This window comes from Trachurus japonicus, chromosome 20 (genome assembly GCF_045865225.1).
Source record: "Trachurus japonicus isolate A0001 chromosome 20, Traja_1.0".
NCBI lineage: Eukaryota > Metazoa > Chordata > Actinopteri > Carangiformes > Carangidae > Trachurus > Trachurus japonicus.
Window position 1 is genome coordinate 5,795,294 of NC_140926.1, and position 23,765 is coordinate 5,819,058.

Consider the following 23,765-nt stretch of genomic DNA (forward strand, 5'->3'; position numbering starts at 1 on the left):
GTACGAATCATTTAGCTTGAACGAACTCGGCGTTAATCAAAATGAGCATGTTTCCACTGAGGATGCAGTCGCAGTGAAACAACTCTGCAGAGGGCTTTTATTTTGAAACTGGAAAACACTCAATACCTGATTCGCCAACACAAAAATACATGCTCGTCATGTCATCCAGGTGTTTCTATTATTATCTTATTATATTTCCAGCTAACATGGTCATTAATGACTGTAATTTGTTCTTCATGTTACTTTCACTACAGCTTAACCGAGGCTGTTGAGGCCCAATCAGGGAGCGACCATGAAGCGTCTACATCAGCCCGTCACCAGCACAACCTCAGGGTTTTAAAACTACAAAAGGACCAACATCGTTCTCTCTCCATTTTCAGGGCTTGAACAACTCTGGAGAAGTGTGGACAGCAGGAAAACCATCCGCACAAGGGATTACTTCATCCACACATCCAGACAGCAGCACAAACATCTTAATTTGGCCATAAACTATGATTTTAGCTTCTTTCTAAACTAGGGACTGATCGTCTGGGCCCAAAAAACTAATATTCAGTACATTAGCCAAATACATTGTGAATATTTTTCCATTTGTTTCAAATTCAAACTTCAAATTTCAATTTGCATTCAATTATCAAGTAGTTGGGGAAAAGTTATTCATTTGTGGAATAATCAAAAGTTAACTTTCTTTACTTTATCACAATACTGGTTTAAAAATCAGGTGCAAAATATAAATGTATATATACACTACATGATAAATGTTGTTTATTTGACCACTCTGAATTGAATCACATTCACATTTTGTTCCTGAATCCACCAAACTGCTGCGATCAGAATAATCCTGGATCCAAGTTTTCCAGATCCTACTAAAAAGTTTTGAACAACACAAACTGAGGGTAACGGGTTTGATCCAGATTAAAACCAAGACTGGATTACGTGATCCAATCCGATCCCAGAATCCATTTTTAGTCTTAAACAACCAAAATCTAATCAGATTACTTCTGAACAACTGGGCTCTGCTCCTGAACAACCATTGGACCAAATGTCTGACGTGTCATAATAAATGTTGGTCGGTCGACCTCAGCCTCTCACACACACACAGATGAAGCAGAGCAAGGAGTCAATTCCCCAACAACAGTGTCTTTTTTTTCTCACTACGCCTGCATGAAGTGACTAACACAACGTCTGAAAACGCCATGGCAACACGACGCTGGAGAGAGACAAAAATATGGAGGCCAGGTTGGTCGAGCTGCTGCTGCCTCCTCTTCCTCCTCTTCCTCCTCCCATCATCATCACAGCCGATATGAACGAGAGTAAAAAGCACTGATGCACAAAGCAGCTTCTTCTGCCACTGAGCTTTCAAACAAATCTTTATTGACACTTGTCAATAGTGACGATGGTGCACATGGGGGGCAACAGGCCTTTTTGTTTTTACTCGTACAGTGTGAGCACAACGATCGTGAGCTTTGGCTTCACACTGCAGATGATTGACTAAAAATCGTACAGTGAATCAGACGCAACTGAGCTCAGACCAGCAGGACAGAACCAGATCATCATGTCGTCGTCTAGACAAACAGCCGACAGCAGATGCAGCAGCCGCAGCAGCAGCCTGAACGTGAATAATCTGCATCTTAAGGCGCCGTTTCCACTGCAGGAACGTCGAGGTAATTTTACGGGCCCTAAACGAGTCCCTGCCCCGAAAAACTCCGGGTCAGGCTTGAGGTTTTACTCGGTGCTGATCAAAGCGTATGGATGTAGACATGTTTCTGAATGGAATAAGGCCTCCCCTTGCATCCCTCAGACACAGAGTATAACAGGCTGCTGATGACTCATGATTACATAGTGTACTGCAGACTGGAAACAAGGAATCATTATGTCATAAATATTACTGTCTTGGTCAATTTGACCCTGATCAAATACACAATCCAACAACTCCACAACGCTCTGGTGGACAAGTTGTGACCTGCACATTCACCACGCTATGAGATAATAACAGAACTTTACCAGACAGAGTTGTTTTAGAGGGAAATTCATGCAAAACCGCTCTCGTCGGGACAGTTTTTCATCAAGCAGTCTCTGCATTTACCTCTAAAACAACTCTGTCTGGTAACGTTGTGTTATTATCTCATAGCGTGGTGAATGTGCAGCTCACAACTTGTCCACCAGAGCGTTGTGGAGTTGTTGGATTGTATATTTGATGAGTTTGATGAGGGAAACCAAAGAAATCCCATTAGCCTCCGTAGCGTAGCTCTGAGCAGCTCACAGCTCTGCTCCGCCGTTCTAAAAATAGCTTGCACCGACAATTAAAGGTAACAAACCTACTGCTATGACTATAGGGATTATGGCAATGGGCCAGTTTGCCAAGATGTTGAACCATCCCTTTAATGAAAGACATATGATAAGTGGACAGCAAAGATCAAAACAACATTTTTACAACCCGGTATTATTAGAAAGCGTCTATACTGCCAGAAAAACCAACAACAACCAGAGCAGGAAACAAAAAAATGCAGCACAATGATCGAAACCGTTGCACGTCGCCTCAAGAGTCCGAATGGTTCCCGTAAAAATCGTCTCTCTATACCAGGAACTGCTTCAGTGGGAACGCGCCTATAGATCTGCGTCGTTTCTTACCTTCGTTGATTTTCGCCATGTCCACGCTGGCGTTGTTGAGCTGCAGCGCGGTCTGAAGTGCTGGGAGGAGCTGGCGGAGCAGGGTGGGGTCTTGGAGCAGCGGAGGGGCGGGCGACTGCAGGACCGGAGACACGGGCACCGTGGACGCCGACGACGAGCCGGGCGGCCCCGATGACGGGTTCAAGCTCCCTGAGCCTGAGGATGATGACGACGACTGGGACTGGGACTGGGAGGAGAGCGTCGCCGAGGGCTTCTCCGCCTGGGACGACTCTGTGAGGGGGCGAGAGTGGGCGACACGTGAGTGAAATCCAGAATACACGCACAACAAGAAGGAGCTTCTGTGTTCCTGTCTGTGGAAATAAACTATATTTGCCAAACATAATCCAGTTCAAAAAGAAGTACAAAGAAATGATTTTCTATATGTACAGGAATGAGGTTTGACAATTACAAGGTGCTTATTATTGGCATTTACTTACTTATTTTTCTTTGTATATGTGTTTATGTCTTTATACACTGCTCAAAAAAATAAAGGGAACACTTAAACAACACATCTTAGATCTCAACACATCTTAGATCTCAATTAATGAAATATTGCAGTTTAAAACCGTTATTCAATATATAGTAGAGTGTGTTGAGAACAAAATAACATAATCAAAATTATCATCCCAGGTTGATTTCACACGGGTGTGATATACTTGGAGTTACAATGTGTTGTTTAAGTGTTCCCTTAATTTTTTTGAGCAGTTGTATATGTATATGCCTATATATTAGAGATAAGAGAGATGAAGATTAGTGATAATATATTGGAATAAATCCAGCTAAATTGACTTATAAATTGACTTATAGATTTTTTTTATGACTCTATAAAGACAAAAATTGTTTAGTAAGGTAGATCCAAATAATGAATTTGTGTGGTTAGACGATGCTGAGAAGCTAAAACATCTTTCTCAGTTGAATATATTTGCATTTTCTTTATTTCTTGAAAAGGCTTGGGCAATGAGACGAAGAGCGATATATAGTTGAGTACTCTAAAATTGTTTATTTATGTCACACTTGTATGGCAGGTAACACCAACAGGAAGGACTGTTTAGTCTTTTTCAAATTCATTCATTCATATAGATTATAATGACAAGGAAGCTTGATAGTTAATTTATGAATAGGGGGTGAGAGTAAATAAGTTTCACTTCTTCCCACTGAAAAATCTAATTATTTTCATTTTCAATTACTTTTATCTTTCATGTGTTGTCTTTGTAAAGTATTTATTTGTTATGTCGGTCCATTACTGTATTATTTTTAGTTGGTTAGTTTCAGTTTATTTCGAACATGTTAAAAGAAATAAGTGTAGTTCCTTCTTGATGATGTATATTAATTTTTTCGCTGGCTGAGTATCAGTCTCAGCAGCTGCTTGTGAAATATAAATCTGGCCTTGTGCTGGAGGATGCTACTTTCATTATTCTTTGTGGCTCATCTAATGCAAAATACATGGAACATTTCAGAGCACTTGGCTCAGTGAGAACAACCTTCAAAAGGTTTATAGTCCCACATGAGGAACAAAAAAAAGAAAGAAGGAAAAACACAACAACAGGCAGGTCGTCCAACAAATTCTGAGCCTGCACAATCTGAGAGATGGAAAGAGTACGACGACTCCTGGATAAACAATATCCACCAATCCATGTGAAATCTAATTGATTATTATTGTTCCTAGAAACACAAACGACACCGTGACCTTCCCATGTGAACAACTGGTCATTAAAAACTAAAAACTGCATTAAACGCTCAAGATTTCCATTTCTTAGAATAAAATTTCTCAGTAAGGAAATGACTAGAAAAGTTAAAACAGACACCACACTTAAGTTGTTTCCCTCATTTTAACCAGTTGCCAAACCACTGACTATTTTTTTTCTACATGCAAAGCAAGCAAATAAGATCATATTGCAAATGAGACATTTCCATGTGAACAGCAGTTTCTGATCACTTCATAAAATAATCCTACTGCTGGTTTACACAGCATTTTCCAGCAGCTGCCAATTTTTTTAGTGAAACATGTTATAATTAGCATCGCATGTGTAAACTGATATAAACTTGAGGTGTCATTTCAGGGCTTAATGTTTTCAGAAAACCGAATATTATCAAATTATATGGATTTGGATGAGCGGAAACACTGTAATGACGATAAAATAAAGAACGCACCTACGTCAGACGCTGTGATTCATAATATGCCGATTCATTTGGAAATGGTAATATTCCCATAGCTGATGTGCAAGTAAACCCAAATTTAAAAAAAAATGCTGCAGTAACTAGCATGCAAACATCAGTCACTCAATATGAACAAGACGTCTCACTCTTTCTGAACCAAAATATCAGTTCATTCATGGTTTTACAGTGTTGTTAAAGGGTGGAGCGTCTTTGACCATTACTGACAGTGGTGTGCAGAGCAATACACACACACGCAAACCAACAACAAGCCAAGTTTAATTTAGAGCTGTCATCAAGTCACTGACTGAATTAACATTAATTAGCAACAGCTGACGGGACGAACCACAGACGACGTTTGTCACTTTTTTCTTCAACAACCGAGGGCGACGCTCAGCAGCGAAGCAACAACATGAGAAGAAGCAGAAGCAGAAACAGCAGCAGGACGTTTTCTACGCTGCTGCTTCTGTTAATGATCATTAACATCAAAGCTAAACGAACCTGTGGATGTTTCTAACCTCAAGTGTCTCACACATACTACACACGGCTTCGCCCAATGATTATTTGACTTTTGCAGTGATAAAGTTTGCAAATGTTTTCATCTTATTAGCTCATCAGTTCCTCAAATCAGAACTGGAAAAAGTTTATGAATAAAGCTCTGACATCTTCTCTGAAATTAAGACAAAAATACAACCATAATCACATTATAAAGATAAAATATGCTGCAGGGATGCTCCAGCCAATAAATCATATTTTCAAGCACCAATAAAAATCACATCACAATGCATTGCAATGTATTATTTCCCGGTTGTTTATGTCAGACAAAAACGTACCGTGTAGTCTCAGAAGCTGTGGCACTTTCTCAGCTTAACTATGGTTGCACTATTTTATAAATAAAGGACATCTTGTGCCTTTGTTTACATTTCAATTCAAACTAGAACCTCCTAAAGGAAAGATTTATAATTTAAGTTTACTTTTTTTGAATTTAAAAATCATCAACAGGTACTTTATTTGTGTATTACTACTTATTACTGAATCGATATCGAAGCATTTAAATCAATGAATCGAATTGCGGCCTAAAGAATCAAAATCGATATTGAATAGAACTTTCTTAACAACCCCCAGCTCTAATCATCATTTTTACATTTTATGTAAGTAGAAATCAAATCAGACGGGGACTCTTTTAGCAATAGCTGCCAAAATAAAAGGCAATATATTGTTCTATTATATATTAAGCGTGTGTGTGTGCAGCAGCAGCTTTGTACATCGCCTTCCCGCTGTGGTATTGTCCGACCATAGTGAAGTGATAAATGAGGCGATTACCATGGCGATGGCAGGTCAATGCAAATGAATGAATGTAGAAAACTATGGGGTCATTTTTTTGGGTGCATGACACAAACACAACTGAATCAGGTAACCGTTAACAACAACAACGTGGTGGTTAATACGATAGGTTGCTCATCAACAGGTTATTCTTGATCAATGACGTTGTCTTGTCAATTAAAACTCTGTGTAGTAAATACGATCTGTGACATTTTTCCACAAATTGCCTTGTAGCTGCCTCCAATGATTTTCTCAAACAACAGAAAACTGGACCTGGTGAAACCTTTAATTTTAGGCGACTGCTGTGACACGAAGCTGAGTGTGTGTGTTTCTGTGTGTCAGAGCGACTGCAGGAGGAAACGGACTGAAAAGATGAAATATTGAAAACAGATACTTTCCAGTGAGATACACACACAGGACGATGCTCAGACGACAATCAGAACTGCATCGCTATGCGGCGGATATCAATTACAAATCATTTCCCAGGCTGATTATTGATGCGACTTCAAGGACGGCGGAGGAGAACGGCTAAATTTGGATGAAAAGGGGATGAAGATCAATGAGCAACAATTTAACAGAGAGCTGGGTAAACGGCGCAAATTTAAAGCAACCTGTGGCCCTGAACTCAATTATAACACTATTCTCACTGTTGGAAGCACGTCCCATATGAGCCTCTCTCAGACTGATCAGTTTTCGTGTGTTTTAGGATATGAACACAACAGCCTTCAAACTTTTCAGGTCTGATTTAGAAATGATGTCCTTTAGAGCTGCAACAATTAATCGATTAATAATTGATTATTAAATTAATAGTCAACTCGTTTTTTAAGAGAAAAAAAAAGTCCAGATTCTCTGATTTCAGCTTCTCAAATGTGAATATTTCTGGTTTCTTTGTTCCTTTATGACAATAAACTGAGTCTCTCTTTGGTTTGTGGACAAAACAAGACATTTGAGGACGTCGTCTTGTGGTTTAAGAAACATTGATTGACATTTTCAACATTTTTAACATTTTATTGACCCAACAACTAATAGATTAATCGTTTACTTAATCTACAGATTAATCGATGAGGAAAATAATCGTTAGTTGCAGCCCTAATGTCCTTGAACCACTGGAGAAAACAAATCATATCTTCTAAAACATGACTGCAGTGATAAGGACATTTTAAATAATTGAACTTATTTATTGTTAAACAGTAAAATGTTGAGCCTCCAATCTAAATGTTTAAACCATATCAAAGGGATCATTGTAAAACAAAAAAGAAAGAAGTACATTTATGTTTATATTGATAAGTTGTGGGAATTTTTCACTCTCTAACACTGGCATCGGCCTCAAGAATCAGTTTTTATAATGTTCCTGCTGAAGTTCGAAACTGGTTGTTGAATTATTCTGTAAAAAAAACACAGGTCTGAACCATTTAAATATCTATGTCCATCCAAGTCTATAAGAGGGGTAATAAACCAATACAATCAGAGCTGAGGAAACTGTAACTTCATAATTAGCAAAACATCCTTATCTATTCCCAAATATTCCCAAACTTTCCGTCTGCAGCCGAATCGGGTTGTTGTCCTCCTGACCACACAGTTGTTGCTGAATTATTTGCTCGTTTCAGCTTGACCTACATTTGATTTCTGTCTGTCGGTGCGGCGGCCTCAGGTCCACGCCACAAAGCCGAGGTAGCGCTGCCGACGCTGTTGCTGCTGCTTATTTTTCTCTGCTTCCCCACAATCAAATATTAATGTTCACAATCTGAGGTTGAATCTAATTGGATTTAGAAAACTCACTGACAATCCTAATCACACACATAAAAATTATGTTTTTTCAATGATCTTAATGACAGATGATTAGAGTAAATCGCCCTCTCACACACAATCATTTCATCTCTCGACAGTAAACGCCACTTGGGCCAAGACTCTGATGGATTTGGTCCAGCATCGTGGTCACCAGATTAGTTTCATTGCAGAGAACCCAGTGCATCGTTTTAAAAAACCACAGCAGCCATTTGTCTTGTAGTCTCAGTCTTTTGGTAAGCAGTTCCTTAAGATTCATTAGCCAAAGAGTCAGCTCAACAACAGTCATCATCATCGACTGACTAACCAACAGCAACAACTACAACGACAACAACAACGGTGCTTTAGCTGAGGGCTTAGAGGCTTTGAGATTTAAAAGGAGTTTGGAAACAAAGACGGAAATCGCTCTTTCTTTCAAATGTCGGATCAGCCGACGAAGAAAAGTTTAGAGAAACGTAAACAACAAGCAGTGATTCATCAAGATCAGCTGCTGCAGATTGAAAAAGGATAAAAAAAACACAACAACCAACCAACCAACCAAGAACCACGAACGAACAACCAAGAATAAATACAGGAGTAAAACTGTGGAATAGCTTGCAAGAGGATCTCAAACAAAGCAAAAACCTAACACAATTTAAAAAGGAATTAAAACATAGTATGATAGGATTGATCAATTGGGTTTTGACTGCAACTGTAGTACTGTTTATGTATTAATTTTTTCTTTATTTTGGCTCAATTTGTTAATTATAAGATATCTGCTTCTCTCTGTTACACTAAAACCATAACTGAAATTATGAATTAAAGGGTTAGGCACTGATAAGCTGGATAGCTTCAGCCTACACGTTTTCAATCTTTGTAATATTTATGAACAAAGTTTGAACTAGGGAATGTATTTTTGAAGATCGATTGATTGTGATTGATGTTAATTTGTGCAAAAGATCGAATAAAAAACTAAACTAAACCTCAAAATGTGTGTGTGTAAAAGTGTGAGACTTACTCGAGCCAGTGGGGGCTGCCGATGCCTGCATAGCCTCCCTTCTGTAGTCCCTGTCTTTGGGGAAACTGTTGACAACTGCAATCTTTGTTGCCTCCTTTTGCCTCTGTTCTCTGGGGAAACACACACACACACACACACAGTTGTAGTAGAAGTATGCATACAGACAGATCTTATCCATGTTGCAAGCAGCTTATGTGACACTAATTAAGAATATAAAGTAGGTTATGAGGAGTGGCGCTACCTCTCCAGCCACTCTTTGGGCTTCTCCCACTGGGACACCTCTGTCCTGCAGTTGTAATAGTATTTCTTCCCGGATGAGCTGATGTGCTCTGACCAGTCGTCACCAGGTTCGTAAGGCTGTGAAAGATTTTAAAAAAAATAAAAAAGAAAGAAAGAAAAAGGAGCAAATGTTTAGGTTTTATGAGGCCGACCAGACAAAAAGCAATTGTGTGTGCATGTGTGTGTTTAGAGGATCTGATGCAAGCGCTTGTAATGTAACCTGAAATGTTACAAGAGAGACTGGGGGTTGAAGGCAGATCGCTTCAGCTGGCTTTTTTTTTTTTATCTGGATGAAAATCTTTATTCTCTATTTCAGAGACTTGATGGGTCTGCTGCATTATACTGAGATAAGCTTTACCTAGGTGTTCCTGATAAACTGGTTACTGAATGTCTATGTTAGAGGAAGATTAGCTGATTCAATTCAATTTACTGTAAATAATATTTTTTTTATTGTAATTAATCAGAGAGGAAATAAAAAGAGAACAATGTCAGAATAGTTATTTAGCCTTGGTTTGCTCCAACAATATGAAATAACATTTTCCAAGATGTGATCATTGTTATCTCAGCAGCGGTGGTGCATTTTTGTAACGCTTTTACATCTTTGATGCAACAACTGTGAAACTACTGAGCAGCAGAAGCAGAAACAGCCACCACCAAGAAACAATTAAAACTGTGCCTTGCAAAATTCCTGTATATACTGTATATATCTATATATATATATAAAAAAAAATATTGTAGTGGAGGAAAAACAATGTTTGGTGCATCGTAGAGAGACGTCACTTACTGTGTCTGAGGTCTTGCTGGGGTTCGAATGTGAGTTGGAGCTATGAAGGGAGCTGTGGTTGTGGGAGTTTTCTTGTGGGGAATAACTGGTCCCTGCAACAACAACACAAGGACGAGAAAAGATAAGGTCAGTAACAACAAACGTAACACGTCTTTTTCATGGATATAAAAGTCTGACAGAGTTTCTGGAGTCACTTTTGTGCACAAACGTTTTTTTTTTAAACCATTGAGAGCTTCTCTGATGAAATAAAAGAGGCCGAGAGTTCCTTGTGTTTTCTATTACTTCACATTTTACACCAAACACATCTGACTCTTACTCCAGGGTGGACTTTTGTTATGATTCAGAAGACACCGTTTCAATCGAGAGGAAAACAACAAACCCCATAAGCCCTCCCAATTTCCACCAATATCCTCCATCTCCGTCTGCGCTCAGTTCAGACTGCAACGTGGTTAAGCTCTGTTTGCCAAACCAGACCAGACCAGACCAAACCCTCACCCACTGGATGCGTCGCGTCTCCTGAGCCCAGAGCAGCCGGAGAGCCGAGACCACGGGAAAACTACGAGCCATCGTGGTAACAGCCATGTATAAAGTATAAAGCGAGATTAACATGAAAACAACAGATCACTTTGCTTTTCTAAAGGTTGTTCTGCTGTTCAACATTACTCTATGATTGATTTTTTTGTAACTTTCTGTAACAGATGAGTTGTATCATAAAACGTTGTCCATGATTATTGTGTTTTCATCCATGACGTCCTGTGAGTTTTAGGACCTTCTGACTGATTGATGACTTGTCAATTTGCCGGATGTACTGTGCATTTGACTTCCTGTATGGGGCGATCTATTGATGTGGATTGATGCGTATTACTGTCGGGATCGGAGACGCACTGGGAGCGAATTGCTCCGGCATTCGCAATGGAGACAGCAGAGACGGAGTCGGTGGAAATTGGGGGTAATTCAACAATGTAAACAAACTTAAATTCTGTTTTTTTTGTGTAAGTTTTGTTTTATATCTGTTGAAATCAATGTGATATTGTGTCAAATCTGATGTAAACTAACTCATAAAATAATAATTTTGTATTAACAAGCAGTGAGTATATGTTGTATATAAAGTTTATAGCAGGGATGTCAAGATTACTTGTATTTAACGCCAGGGTTAATTAATCGGAACGATTCCTCAATTATATCAATAATCGTACCAAGAAAATTGATAATCGTGACATCTCTAGTTATACAATCCATCCATGGTTTGTACAGTCTATATTTTCAGAGCTGTTGGGTGGGGAGTTATTGGAAGTTCACGAAACCATCCGATTCAGACACGACATTATCTTTTACAGGATTTTCCCAGAACATCTGGTTATGACAGTGGCACTTCCCTAACATTTCAATAACTAAAATTACACAGTAATATACATTATTATATTCATTAATGCAGCTGCTTTAATTTGAACAGTTGCTACGCCCATTTGCCTCCATTTAAACATCCTGTCCCAGTCTCTTTCAATAGCCGTGAGAATAATTCAGCCGCCACCACCACAGGTATGGGAACCGTAAAGTGTAGTAATCAGACGGCAGGACTGAACCTGCTCGTGCTCATCCCATCCTCTCGGTTCTGCCGCGCCAACTATTATTGGATGCTTCAAATGAAACCTCGGCCACCCATTTTGACATTTGTAACATTTTCTGAATTGCTTCGGGAATATAATTATATGGCAGCGAGGGAGACCACAACGAGGGAAGGACACGCTCCGATGAAAGACAAGGTTTTCTTCACCTTCAGCAGACGCACCAAGCACCACAGACACAAACACAAACAGCATCTACCACAATCTGCTGCACGTGCCTTAGGGTAAAATAAAAGCTCCACAATTAAAACATCTTATTCTGATCAATCTACAACTGAGCAATTTAAATAATACAAATAATTAAACGTCACATCAATCTAAAACCTTTTCTAAAACCCGTTTCCAAAGTCGATGAGCCTTGTGAATAAAGCACTCAAACAAACAAGATTTAATCTTGAATATTTAACCAAGTTTTGTGAATGGAGTTGACTACAATCCGACAGGTGGCCTTTTACAGGTCATTTTCTCACAAATGTCACGACCAGGTGGCATTAAATCAGGCTGAGACGAGTGAGCTGACGAGCGTTTGTACAGTTAACAGAGTTCGGACGGTGAATCCCACTCGTGCAAGTGAGGAATATGAAAAGCTGCTGCTCAGAGTGTCGTTCACTGGATATTTATTAGACAAACACTGCAAAATAAATTACACATCTGATAACATGGTTGTCGCATCCTATTAAGTGTCATGTGCTTTCGGCTCTACATCTGTTCGCTTTCCTCATTTTCTCTAAATAATTTATCTAAATTAACAACAAAGCTGCTTTTATTTACATGTCCTGGTGATGCTATGTATTTAGCTTCCAAGCTGCTGCTGAAATCCTGATGTTCACAAACATTATTCCCTAAATTTTGATATATTCACCGACATAAAAAGTTAGAAACAGCAGAATATTGTTATTTCATTTCACACACAACCTCTGCTTGCCACTTAGGCTACGTTCACACTGCAGGTCATAATGCTCAATTCAGATTTCTTTTGCCTAGATTCGATTTTTTGTTTGGCTGTTCACATTACTATCTAAAACGTGGCCTATATCAGATTCCAGTGTGAACGGTTTGCAGTGCCGAACTGACCCGCATGCGCAAAAGAGCAACAACAACGAGGCAGCAACTGTAGCTGTTGTACAGGAAACATAGAGGGAATGAGTATTTTCACTTTTATTTCTAAATGTCTGTGAAATGGAAGCTGGAAAATGTCTGAGAAGCTGCTAAGGAGGAAAAGAACTAAGAAAAAGAGCCAAACTCTGTATTTTGGTTTCAGTTAGGCTACCATTACTTTAGTTTATACCCTAAATATCTCAACCTGCTGGGCCGTGTCCGGTTTATTAAGAAACAACGTCAACAAGGTTATTATAGTCCCAAAGTTTAACACCACGTGTCCTTTTTTATTCATAATCTCCTCTCCTTCAGCATTCACGTTCTCACTACAGCTGTTCTGTTGTCGGTAAACACACGCTGCTGCTCGCCAAATTATCCAACGTTTTATCGAGCCGTTTTTTTATTGCTCTGTCTGTGTGTATGTGGTCAAAACCTAGGGTAAACATTGTTAAGTGACGTAAAGTCGCATCAAATCCGCCTGAGCTGTTCACACTGCGTCGCATTGGAAAAAATCAGATCTGAATCCGATTCAGGACCAGATTTGAAAGGCCGCGTTCAGACTGCAGGCAAATCTGATTCAAATCTGATTCCTTCTCATATCCAAATCGCATTTGGCTCTGTTCAGACTGGGCCATATTATTGCCTCTGCACGCAATAGGGTAGCGCTACGACTAATCAGAGCAAAGAGCAGGATGACGTTAGCCTGACAAGCCAATTAAAATGTATGTCAAGCCCGCCCAATGACTCTCTAAACAGATAGAGCGCTGTGATTGGTGAACACAAACGGTGTTCGAGACTCAAAAAGTTCCTATGGCTCGTTTCTAGACCCACCTACGGAGCAAATATATTTGCTGCCGCTAGGGTGCGTCTAGATTTCTAGGCTATAAAAGAAAAGTAACAAGAAGGAAATGGATATTTAACTGGAGCTCACGGGACCTGTAACACAGTGACAGCGCCGCGGAGAGTGACGTCACGGACAGTCAAAACCGATCTGAGTGTTTGGAGCTGTTCAGACTGAGACGCATCTGTCCAAATGCGATTTTAAACTACCTCCCGAAGGTGGTTTCGATCCGTTTTGCAAAAATCTGATTTTTCATGTGATTTGGGACTGTTCAGACTTCAAAAGAGCTATCCGGTTCCAATCTGGATGGGCTAAAAATCGGATTTTGGCTGGCAGTCTGAACGCGGCCAAAGTGGCCTGAATCTGAATCGATTTGTGCTGTTCACACTGTCAAAAGCAAATCGGATATAGGTCACATTTGAGCAAAAAAAAAAAGTCGGATTCAGGTCAGTTGTAGCTGCAGTGTGAACATAGCCTTATTGACCAGCAGAAACACACACAGACACACACTGAGGCCCAGAGTTTGTCCAAAAAGTTATTTAAAAGTCTCTAAATGCATTAAATTGTCTAAAACTGCAGGTTGTACACACCCTCCCAATATAAAACAACAACAGCCAATGAGGAATCTCCATCTCAGTCATGTGTCTTTCAACTGACCAATGGTGGAGCTTTGATCACTCACTCAACTCACTGATATTGTTCAGTTATATTTGTGAATTCAACTCCACATCTCTCCCTGTTAACCAGACGAGACTAATTACAAATAAATACATAAAACTCAAACGTCCTCTTGAAGTCGCCTGTGACACTATGTCACCGCTTTAATGTCCTCGCAGCTGCAGCACAGTCATTAAGAGCACGCGATTACAGTACCCCATCCTCAGCTTCACAGATGGCAGTTTTCGCTTTGAAGACAAAGTTTTATAATTGAAGACACATTCTCCAGATTGCAATTAACGATCAGTTTTAAGAAGGAAGCTGACGGATGTATAAACTATAAACCTGTGGCTGAAATTAGACTAATGGGCTTGTGTGGTTTGGACTTTTCTAACACCTTTTTTTTTTTATCCTTTTAAAGAAAGAACTGAACATGCAACAGGTTCATAACAGGGAAATGGGCTCAAAGGGGCAGCGTACATTGTTTTATACCAGTCCGTACACCGATTTGATCCAGCAAACACAACTTTAAAACCCCATGAAAAGTATAAGAGCAATCTTTAACATTTACTCTGTGGATCTGCACAAAGCAGCCAGTGTGCCTTCATGTGTGTGTGTTACGGGTGTCAAATGTCACATGTCAAATGATGTGACGCCTGTCACGCTGCTGCAGTTTACAGCGAAGTTTCTCACATGTCTTTAAAAATGCAAAGATTAACTTCACAGAGGCGATGCTGTGGCGTCTCCATCCAACGGGCAACAACAAGCTCAGAGACCATCAGTGATAAAAGGCGGAGGAGAGGAAAATCTCCCTCTAACCCGCTAAATTGAACCTGTGCTGCTCTGATGCTGAAGCTGTTTGTTCGGTGGCACTTTAACAAACCAACAGCATCCTCGTCTTAATGAACATCTGTATATAATCCAACACAGGTACAGCTGAGCTCTGTAATTACCTAACCTGTAGGAAATGTAAAATATTTACTGAATGTATCTGACGCAGAGGGTTTCTCACTCTGCACAATGATTTTTTCCCCCTGCCCAGTTAAAAGTGGTCGGTGTGATTTGTGTGCTTCACCCCCGTTGCCATCTACTATTTACAAACTGTTTTCATTTGGACAGCGTTGTTTATTTATGAGGTGGTACATCCAAGCACTTTATTTGGAAGTTCGGCCGCTTCCCAGTCTGCCTCTCTCTCATCCTGAGACGGACCGTAAACTCCACCGTCATGGGCTGCAGCTGGTGACGGAGGATCTTATTCTACTCTGGTGCAGAACTGGTGCATGTGGCAAAATGTAAAGCTCACTGAGACTGCAGGGCAGAAACGGGCCAGCAGTTCAACTGTTAACGATGGGCTGGTTAGCAGTGATTAAACTTTTGGGGTTTAATAAATATGTAAACTATAGTAGATCATATACATACTAGTGGATGTTGATGTGATTAGCCAAATCTGTTGAGCTGCAACGCCTCAATTTACCATATAACAGCTTTATAAAGTGTTATGAGAATTGATTTTACAGCTTCATTTAAAGCAGACACTATTGGTTTGGAGCAGAGAGAGGAGCTGTCATGTGATTTATATTCACTCTTCTTCTCGCTCTGTTTTGGGCTTCACCGATTTCTGAGAAACAGCTGCGACTACATGCTCCGCTCTGTTCATGAGCTGGTTGCCGTTTGTTTTTTTTGTTTTTTTAAATGCCGGGCAGATAAAGGGAACACCGAGTCTAGCAGAGCTTGGTTGGTGAGAACAGCTGCCTGCTGCTGCTGCTGCTGCTGGAAACAGGACTGATGACAGTGGTGAGTCAACCACAACTGTAAAAGCTGTGGGGCCAGAAAACCAAAACAATGAAGCTGAAGATGCGCAAAAGCCCCTCAGAGACGTGGAAGAGAGATCGTCCAGTGCAGGTAGATCACGTCAACCCCAACGCCTTCTGTCGTCTATAGGTCAGGTAGAAGCGATAAACAGTGAGGCTTGTATTTACAAAGCGGCTCGTTCTTAATTCAAACCCAACGCCCATTTACAAGGTTACAATAACAAACTGCAGATAGGCACGCTAATACCGATTTGCATTACTGACTCATCTGTTTTCACATTTGTGTGACTCAACTTGGAAATGAGATAAATCTTGGGAGATAATGGCAAATCTTTTTTCACATTGACTTTGTTTGAATTTACTGGATGTTGTGTCAGTTTAAGAAAATAATCGTCCATGTGTATTTTATGATATCATTGCAGCTTACACCATGTTTGGTCGTCTGTATGTTCTCAGCTGTTATGAAAAGGATCACTGTCCTGCTTTGATCACACATTACTCTCTAAACTTTATTGTATTTTATCCGTAAACACTTGACCTGCAATGTCATGACACATTTGTAGGTTAAATTCTTGCAGGGTGCAGAAAACAGCAGAGCAGTGGATTGCTCTGCCAATATAATAAAACTTTTATTTAAAATCCATCTTGAATCGGACAGTGTCGGAAGCCTAAGACACAACATCAGTCTCAAAAAGCTAAAAAAAAAAAAAGTTAAATTCCTCCACCTTCATTGTGTTCCTCAGAGTCATATTTTCTAACTCTTGATCTACAAAACATCCAACCCCATGGGCCTCTCTGTTAGTACAGCCTCGGTTGTTTTATATTCTCGTGCCAAGAGACAGACAGAGATGTTGCACACAGAGCAGAAACTTCAGCAGTTCAATGATAGTCCGCAAAGAGTTTCACTGATGCATCACTGAACAAACCACAAAACAAAAAATATCAACTGTAAGCGACCAAACATACTGCTCTCCACCACGAGTAACTTTATGACCTACATCATAATGCTTGCTCTCTCACCACAATTATGTCACATGCATAGATCTGACTGAATAACTGCCAGTGAATCTGTTTTGTTTTGTTTGTTTTTTTCAGAAATACAGTTTCCTAATGTCAGCGTTTTGTTATAATTAAAAGGCACAAGAAAACTTAAAACTGGAGACTTTTCGGTGAAATCCACATTTTCAAACACCGAAATAGAAATATAATTTTCTTCTGACATACTGTAAATGAAAACGAGTACAGATCATAAGATCACAGGGCTTGTATGTTTTTCACTGCAGCAAAGGTTTTATACGTTCACATATCTTCTAGGTTTGTGGTTATTATTATTACATGATGTGCCACAGTGACTGTTAAACCAGCTGCTGACAGGTGCATTTCAGTTAACCGGTTAACATAAAAAGCATCTTAATAAAGTCAATCAGAGCATCTGTTTTAACCGCAAGAGTTGAAATACCTACAGCTTCATTGTATAAATAAGCATCAAGGAAGGTTGTACTTTTATCTGAGAATTAATTAAAACCGTTGCAAAGACCCCCAGTGTTGAAGATCTTAAACCTGGTGCACTGGTTGTAAAAACATCGCCACCTCCTCCTTAACATGCTTATGTGACAGCCTCATCTGTAGCCGTGAAAGAAAGCTATTTGTTTTGAAGCCGCTGCTGCACCCCTGTTATTGTCAATAACCACCGTGTCTCACCTCCATCCCTGTCTCTGGCGCGGTGTGTGTGGACAGCCTTTGCTCTGCCGTGCCCTGTGCTGTCAATGTGTTTGTTTTCAGGGCTGTCAGACCTCCTGAGCATTTTGCAGGGAGGAGTGACATCTGAGGAGTCTCGCATCTTTTCATGTCGGTGGTCCCCTCCTGGATGGCTCTTGGACGAGTATTTGAGAGTCTGTGGACACAAAATTATAGAAACACTCTTCACTAGGGTCTACCATCTCATGTGTTAATCGTTAGATCATCAGAGGGTCTCGTTTAGCTTCTCAAATTAACTTTAACATTTTGGCACATGCGTCAAAGCTGTGATATATTAGATATCTGGAGAAATAATCACCATTCACCTAGTTGTGATTCACAAAACTTTGATATGTTTTTGAGATTGAATCTGTTTTTATTAGTGCTTCATACATGAGTTGTCTTTGAGACTTTGAAAACCTCATAGAAACACTGTTTATGTCTCTATCAGCTCCATTAAAAAGGTGTCAGATTGATGTGATGTTTAATTATTTTATCCCAAGGGATGGAGCTGCTCATCTTGAAAATGGGTTACAGTGACAATGACAATATTTATTGCCAGTTAAAATTTATCAGTACACAAGCTCGTCACGATCTGAATTGCTCAGCTGCAGGTTGATCAGAGCAAAATGTTTTAATTATGAAGCTTTTATTTTATTCTAAGGAACATGCAGCAGAAGCATATTTACTTGTCAATTCTCTGATATATTATTATTAATTACAATTACAGCTATGCTAGTGTAGATATTTAGTAGTCTCTCTCTTGAAAACAAGACATTAATGTCTACTAACACATTTATAATTTCTGATAATGACGATGTAAACAGGACGTTTTAACCAGTCCAACTTGTATTGCTCAACTTTGCTGCCAATTAACTGAATTGGGACTCGACGTTAACATATTTGTTTGCCGTATATATTTCGAGTAGTTTGATGTTTTGAGAGCTTAGCTAGCTATATCCCTTAAAATGACAGACAGACTGCGGTCAGGCCCTAATCGGACTGGGCTAGCTAACAAGCAAGCTAACTAGCAGCTAACAGGCTATGATTAGCAATAAAAACTCGTCCTGTGCCTTCTTTTAAACGGCTCATTTCGACGAAAACGTTCAGTTTACTTGAAGATATTTACGTTAGGGGATATTTACAGCTCTTGTGTGTTATTTTAAAACAAAAAACATGTACTTTTCGCGTTATTTTCCCCGTTGTTGGGGCCTGTTGTGCTCTCCAAAGCCTGAGCTAGAGTGTCCATCCATTTTAATCTGATTTACTAGCTATGCTAACAGGCTACGGTGAAGCTAACAAGTACCTGATAGGGCTGAGAATCTCTTCGGTCGCACCTGCAAGAAAAAATATATAAAAAAGAGACAATTATGAGCTTAAAAAGTAAGAGAAACAGTTGAGGAAAAAGTGTGTCAACAGCTTTAACAACAGCACAAGTTTCCAGACACTTATTTTGGTTTCAGTTGAAAAAAAAATGGCGGATTGTCAAAGCGTAGCTACTATACGAGGAAAAGGAAAAAAATCTGAATAAGTAACGTTAAAATAAAAAAATTAAATAAAAAAAGATCTTTACCCATCGCCGAGTCTCGGTTGTTTCCTTGCATACATTACCATCAATGCCGTGTTAGTGTGTTTGGAGTGGGATGTGAAAGACTGATAAGGGTAACTATGTTTTCTTGTTGATTCAGCGACCTGGAATCGTTATTATTATTATTTTTTTTTTAGCCTAGCTTATGGTGGGTATCTCAATGCTATCTATCGGTAGCACTGGTCGGAAGAGAAGAGCGCCCTCACTCCTCAGTCCATCTCCCACTCAGACACACAGGCAGCACAGCACAGCAGCGTCTCTCTCTATCTGCCGAGAAAACGTAGCAGTGAGTGGAGCCGTGGTGCTGCGGGTTGCCAGATATTCCACATTCACCTCCTCTAAAAAAAAAAAAAAAAAAAGTCTCTGCACTGTAGGAAAAGTTGAATGTGATGGAATTAAAAAACAATAACAAGGTGGGTGGGATTTTTGTTGCTTGTATACAAAGCCTTATTATTTTTACTTCTTATATATAAAACCTCATTATTATTTTATTTTTCTTTAATTTAGCAGCAGCTTTTTTCTTTTCTTTTTTGTTGCTGAATTCACACTGAGGTTATAACACTGACTAATTTAAAATAGATTGTCAAAACTCGCTTATATCAGTTTTTACTTGCCAGGTGTTAAGATTTTGCCCATTATAAATCAATGTAAATCCAGTATTTAGGAAATAGCCATCAAAAACGATTGATAAAATGTGGGTTGTGTACGGACATGGCAACCCACCTCTCCGTTTCTGATGGCAACATCCGGGTCACACTGGCTGGAGCCGAACAGTTGCAAAAATAACTTGTAAACCTGTTTTATCGAGCTGCTGCATCGAATAAACTGTTACTTTCTTTTTCTAAAAATACTTTTAATTGACAGATGAAAAAAAATCTATTCATTTAGCAAAGAACCAAACGCTATGAACATCATAATATTAATATTTTACAGACAGCAGCCAGGCAGTGACTTGTTTTCTGCTGTCATCTAGTGGTTTTATTAGAATATCGCAGGAAACCTTTATCAAGAGATTTTCCAAAACAAGGAATATGTAATTATTATTCCAATGAATATATTTGCTACACAGAATCCCAATAAACTTAAATGATTTTTAAAGTCACATTTTGAATTTTCACACAGATTTTTAGTACTTCAGTTGTACTGTCTGTAGCTGAAATAAAAGATGGATAGCAGAAAATTATAATAGATATACATACGTATATTCCATATAATATATAACAGACTTATTAAATATCACCACAAGTGAAATAGTTGGGAGGCATATAAGTGCATATGTGGATCATTTACAAGTCCACAGTTTAGGATATGAAACATATGAAACTGAGAGTGCATGCAAAGCAGCCTCTTCACAAATTTGTGGCTTTGAAAAGGTTGTATCAGTGGTTCAGAGTGAGTATCTGTCAGAAGAGGGCTGTAGGGCTCCATTGTTCCCAGACAATATGTCCCTCATCATATCCCAGGGTGAGCACAAAAGAAGCTGCAGTTCAGCGTTTTTGGCACACAGCGCACTTTAATGTGGGGACAAGGGGGCACGGAAAAGGGGTGCATCTATTGTTAGCACATTTCTGGAACTTGTTCACACACACACATACATGGTTAGAAACAGGTTTTGTGAGTTCATCTGCTCAGTCTGATAATAATATATGATGTTTCCTAAGTCTGTGGTTTCTCACAAATAAGTGTTCAGTAGGATTGAACTACCCTTGAACGTGGCTGCAAAGCAGCTGTTTTAAGATTCATTCTGATTTATGTAGCCTATTAATTTTATTTCAAGAGTACTAAAATTAACGCACATCTTCTGCAAAGTGTCTTCTCTTGTCCTTGAGCACTTGTTGCTTTCTCTCTTACACTTGACCTGTAGGGGGAGGTATCAACCCACTTTTACATACTGCTAAAGCAGCAAAACTTACCCAGCAAATACAGGCTTACATAACAAGACCTTCTATCTTAAAGATGATAGAATAAGCTTTCCTAAAAAAATAGTTAAGTTGATTATTTTGCTTTTTTCTAAACATTACAGATCTTCGTTGTCACTATTTATTTTCCATAGCTAGAAGACTAAAGCTTGACAGATACTCCATAAGTGCAAGCTTGGATCTGAAATATGAAATTCTCAAAAATTATAAAATTACTACATTTTATAGCTTAGTTTGAAATGTGTAGGAGGGGAAGGAAATGAAGGCAAATAGCCTATTACTTCATAAAAAAAATAAAAGAAGAATAAATAAATATATGTTTATATATCCCACCAACTTCAGTAGCTGTTTGTGAAATGCAGTTGTTTAATAAACACAATTTCAGTTCGGTTGTTTTGTTTTCTCCTGACTGCGGATGAGCGATTTTACGATGGAAGCGTCAGCGGATGATTGACAGCGCTAGGAGCCAATGAAAATACAGGTATTAAACAACTGAACACGCCCTAAAGAATTCTGACCAATGAGAGAACGGAGGGGGCGGGGCCTGTGGCGAAAGCCCCGTTCGGTACAGATCTCAGATCAGCGTCGTGTACGTCACACGCTAGCACGCTAACGCTGCGTCTAAACAAACAAACCGTTTCCAAGTCAGCGCCTTGGACGGGAGCTTTTATCTGTCTTGTGGAGAGAAAGCCGAGGCGGCGTAACATTTTTGAAAGGTTGTGTCCGGGAGATAGAAGGCACTAACAGAGAGCGGGGGGATGAGTTACGGAGGATAAACGAGGAGAAGTAGAAGAAGGAAAAAAACAAAACGGCGGTGTTTCTTTCTGTTTCTTTTTGTTTTTTCAAAAGCGGAAGATAAACAGAACTGAAAAGTTTGTATCGCGAAGGAGCCGATTCAACTCCGACCTCCGATGCAAAGTGAGTATCAACATTTTATTGTATCCAGCTATGAACTTATCTGCACAATGGAAACAGGACGGGTAGTTAAAATGATAAAATGCTCGAAATTAACATTATATTATTTAATTTTTCTTTTAATGGGACATGTATAGCAGGCTACCCAGTGGCGTATTAACTGACAGCGTGCTCATGCAGCTCTGTACATGTTCAAACAGGTTTTTATCCAATAGAAAAGCAAACTTTATGCTCTTTTTTAAGACTTAATGTTGCTGTAATTATACTTGTAGGCTAGTGGTGTATGTTTCAATGAAAGCTCACCTGTCGTCTTGTAACAGCCTATTGAAGTGGGCTGGGAGGTGAAAGCAGCTTAGTGCAGCATGCAGGGCTAACACTGTATAATAATGATTACAATGGTGGAGGAGCCTCCAGGGACCGCATAGCTGACACTTGTAAACACAAACGAAATGATAAGTGTGTAAGTATGCTAACATTTACACAAAACAAAAATGGCAAAGAGAAGAAAAAACAACACAACCCATCAACTTCCACAAAACACCCACACCCACCTCTCTCTCTCTGTCTCTCTCTGTCCAGGAAGTGAGGTTATACAGTGTTGTCCATGCAAGGGGAATAATACAGAGCCCTTGTGCCCCTGCAGACAGAGTCAAGTGTGGTGACACGGAGCTTGTCACTGGCTGACAGCGCCGAGCACTTGGCCAGCTTCTATTATACATCCCATACCTGCTACTTGTTTTGCATACTTTGCATTTGTATATTATAATATCTTCCATAACTCTTCCATATAGCCATTATTGTTGCTCATCTCTGAATGAGGGAGGCCTGTGCTGTGTATCCTCACTTTTTAACATCAAGTTGCCTAATAGTATAATAACAGCCCACCCTGACAAAAACCCACAATATTATCCATTTCTTAATGTGGTAAAAATTCAGAGTGGCCTCGGGGATGTCAGGGGTAATTTGTTGAAATGGAAATGCTATTATGTTTCATTCCATTGAGTCATTTGTTCCTCGTGACAGTTACAGTCGGTCTCATACAATAGTTGGTTAAATGCACACATACCCTAGCCCGTCACATAAGTAGGAGAAGGAAGTGTGGAGATTATGAAAAAATGCATATGGGTTGTGTAATGTGAGCTTACGGGAGCATCTTTACAAATGACATGAGTCACATGATGAGGCATGACAGCGCTTCATTTGGTTTCATTGGTATTTCACATGTCAAAGTACTGTGTAATTTTGTACATATCATTCCACTAATTTATTATCTCTGCCTAAAAAAGTGGTTGTTTTAATTTGTCAGCAGGTTTATTTGATATGCACCAAACTCGGTGGAGGGGAAGGGATGGCTGGACTGGAGCTCTGCATGGCTATAGGGAGGAACCCATTATAAATGTCTGCTCTGGTATTGTTTGACATACCCTTGGCAGACTGACTATTTTCTCTGGGTTGGTTGATTTGTTGGTTGGTTTGTTTGTAGTAGGATTATACAGAGAGAGAAAAAACAAAACATTGAACCAATTTGCACCAGACTTGGAGGAGGGATGGGACACGGGCCAGAGAGATGACTGACCCATTAGCT

The 23,765-nt window shown here is 39.5% G+C and overlaps 2 protein-coding genes across 7 annotated transcripts in view; one reads left to right on the plus strand and one right to left on the minus strand.

Annotated features, from left to right (window-relative positions):
- LOC146966272 (WW domain-containing adapter protein with coiled-coil-like) overlaps positions 1–19,579 on the minus strand; it is a 33,932-nt gene extending 14,353 nt beyond the window's left edge. Inside the window, exons 1-7 of one of the 2 annotated variants that reach the window (XM_085762654.1) lie at positions 19,332–19,579; positions 19,065–19,095; positions 17,723–17,915; positions 9,990–10,081; positions 9,168–9,283; positions 8,927–9,036; positions 2,629–2,898 (exon numbers count right to left, since the gene is read on the minus strand). In XM_085762654.1, coding sequence (XP_085618780.1) covers positions 2,629–2,898; positions 8,927–9,036; positions 9,168–9,283; positions 9,990–10,081; positions 17,723–17,915; positions 19,065–19,095; positions 19,332–19,372 — 853 coding nt within the window. In that variant the 5' untranslated portion in view covers positions 19,373–19,579. The remainder of the gene's footprint in view (positions 1–2,628; positions 2,899–8,926; positions 9,037–9,167; positions 9,284–9,989; positions 10,082–17,722; positions 17,916–19,064; positions 19,096–19,331) is intronic. The other variant, XM_085762653.1, reaches the window with a different exon arrangement.
- A 2,353-nt stretch (positions 19,580–21,932) lies between these two features.
- The window catches only part of mpp7a (MAGUK p55 scaffold protein 7a), a 172,232-nt gene continuing 170,399 nt past the window's right edge, over positions 21,933–23,765 (plus strand). For 3 of the 5 annotated variants that reach the window (XM_085764043.1, XM_085764044.1, XM_085764045.1), the window contains exon 1: positions 21,934–22,183. The gene's annotated coding sequence lies outside the window, so the exon portion shown is untranslated. Of the gene's footprint in view, positions 22,184–23,765 lie in introns of all 5 variants that reach the window. The other 2 variants (XM_085764042.1, XM_085764041.1) reach the window with 2 other exon arrangements.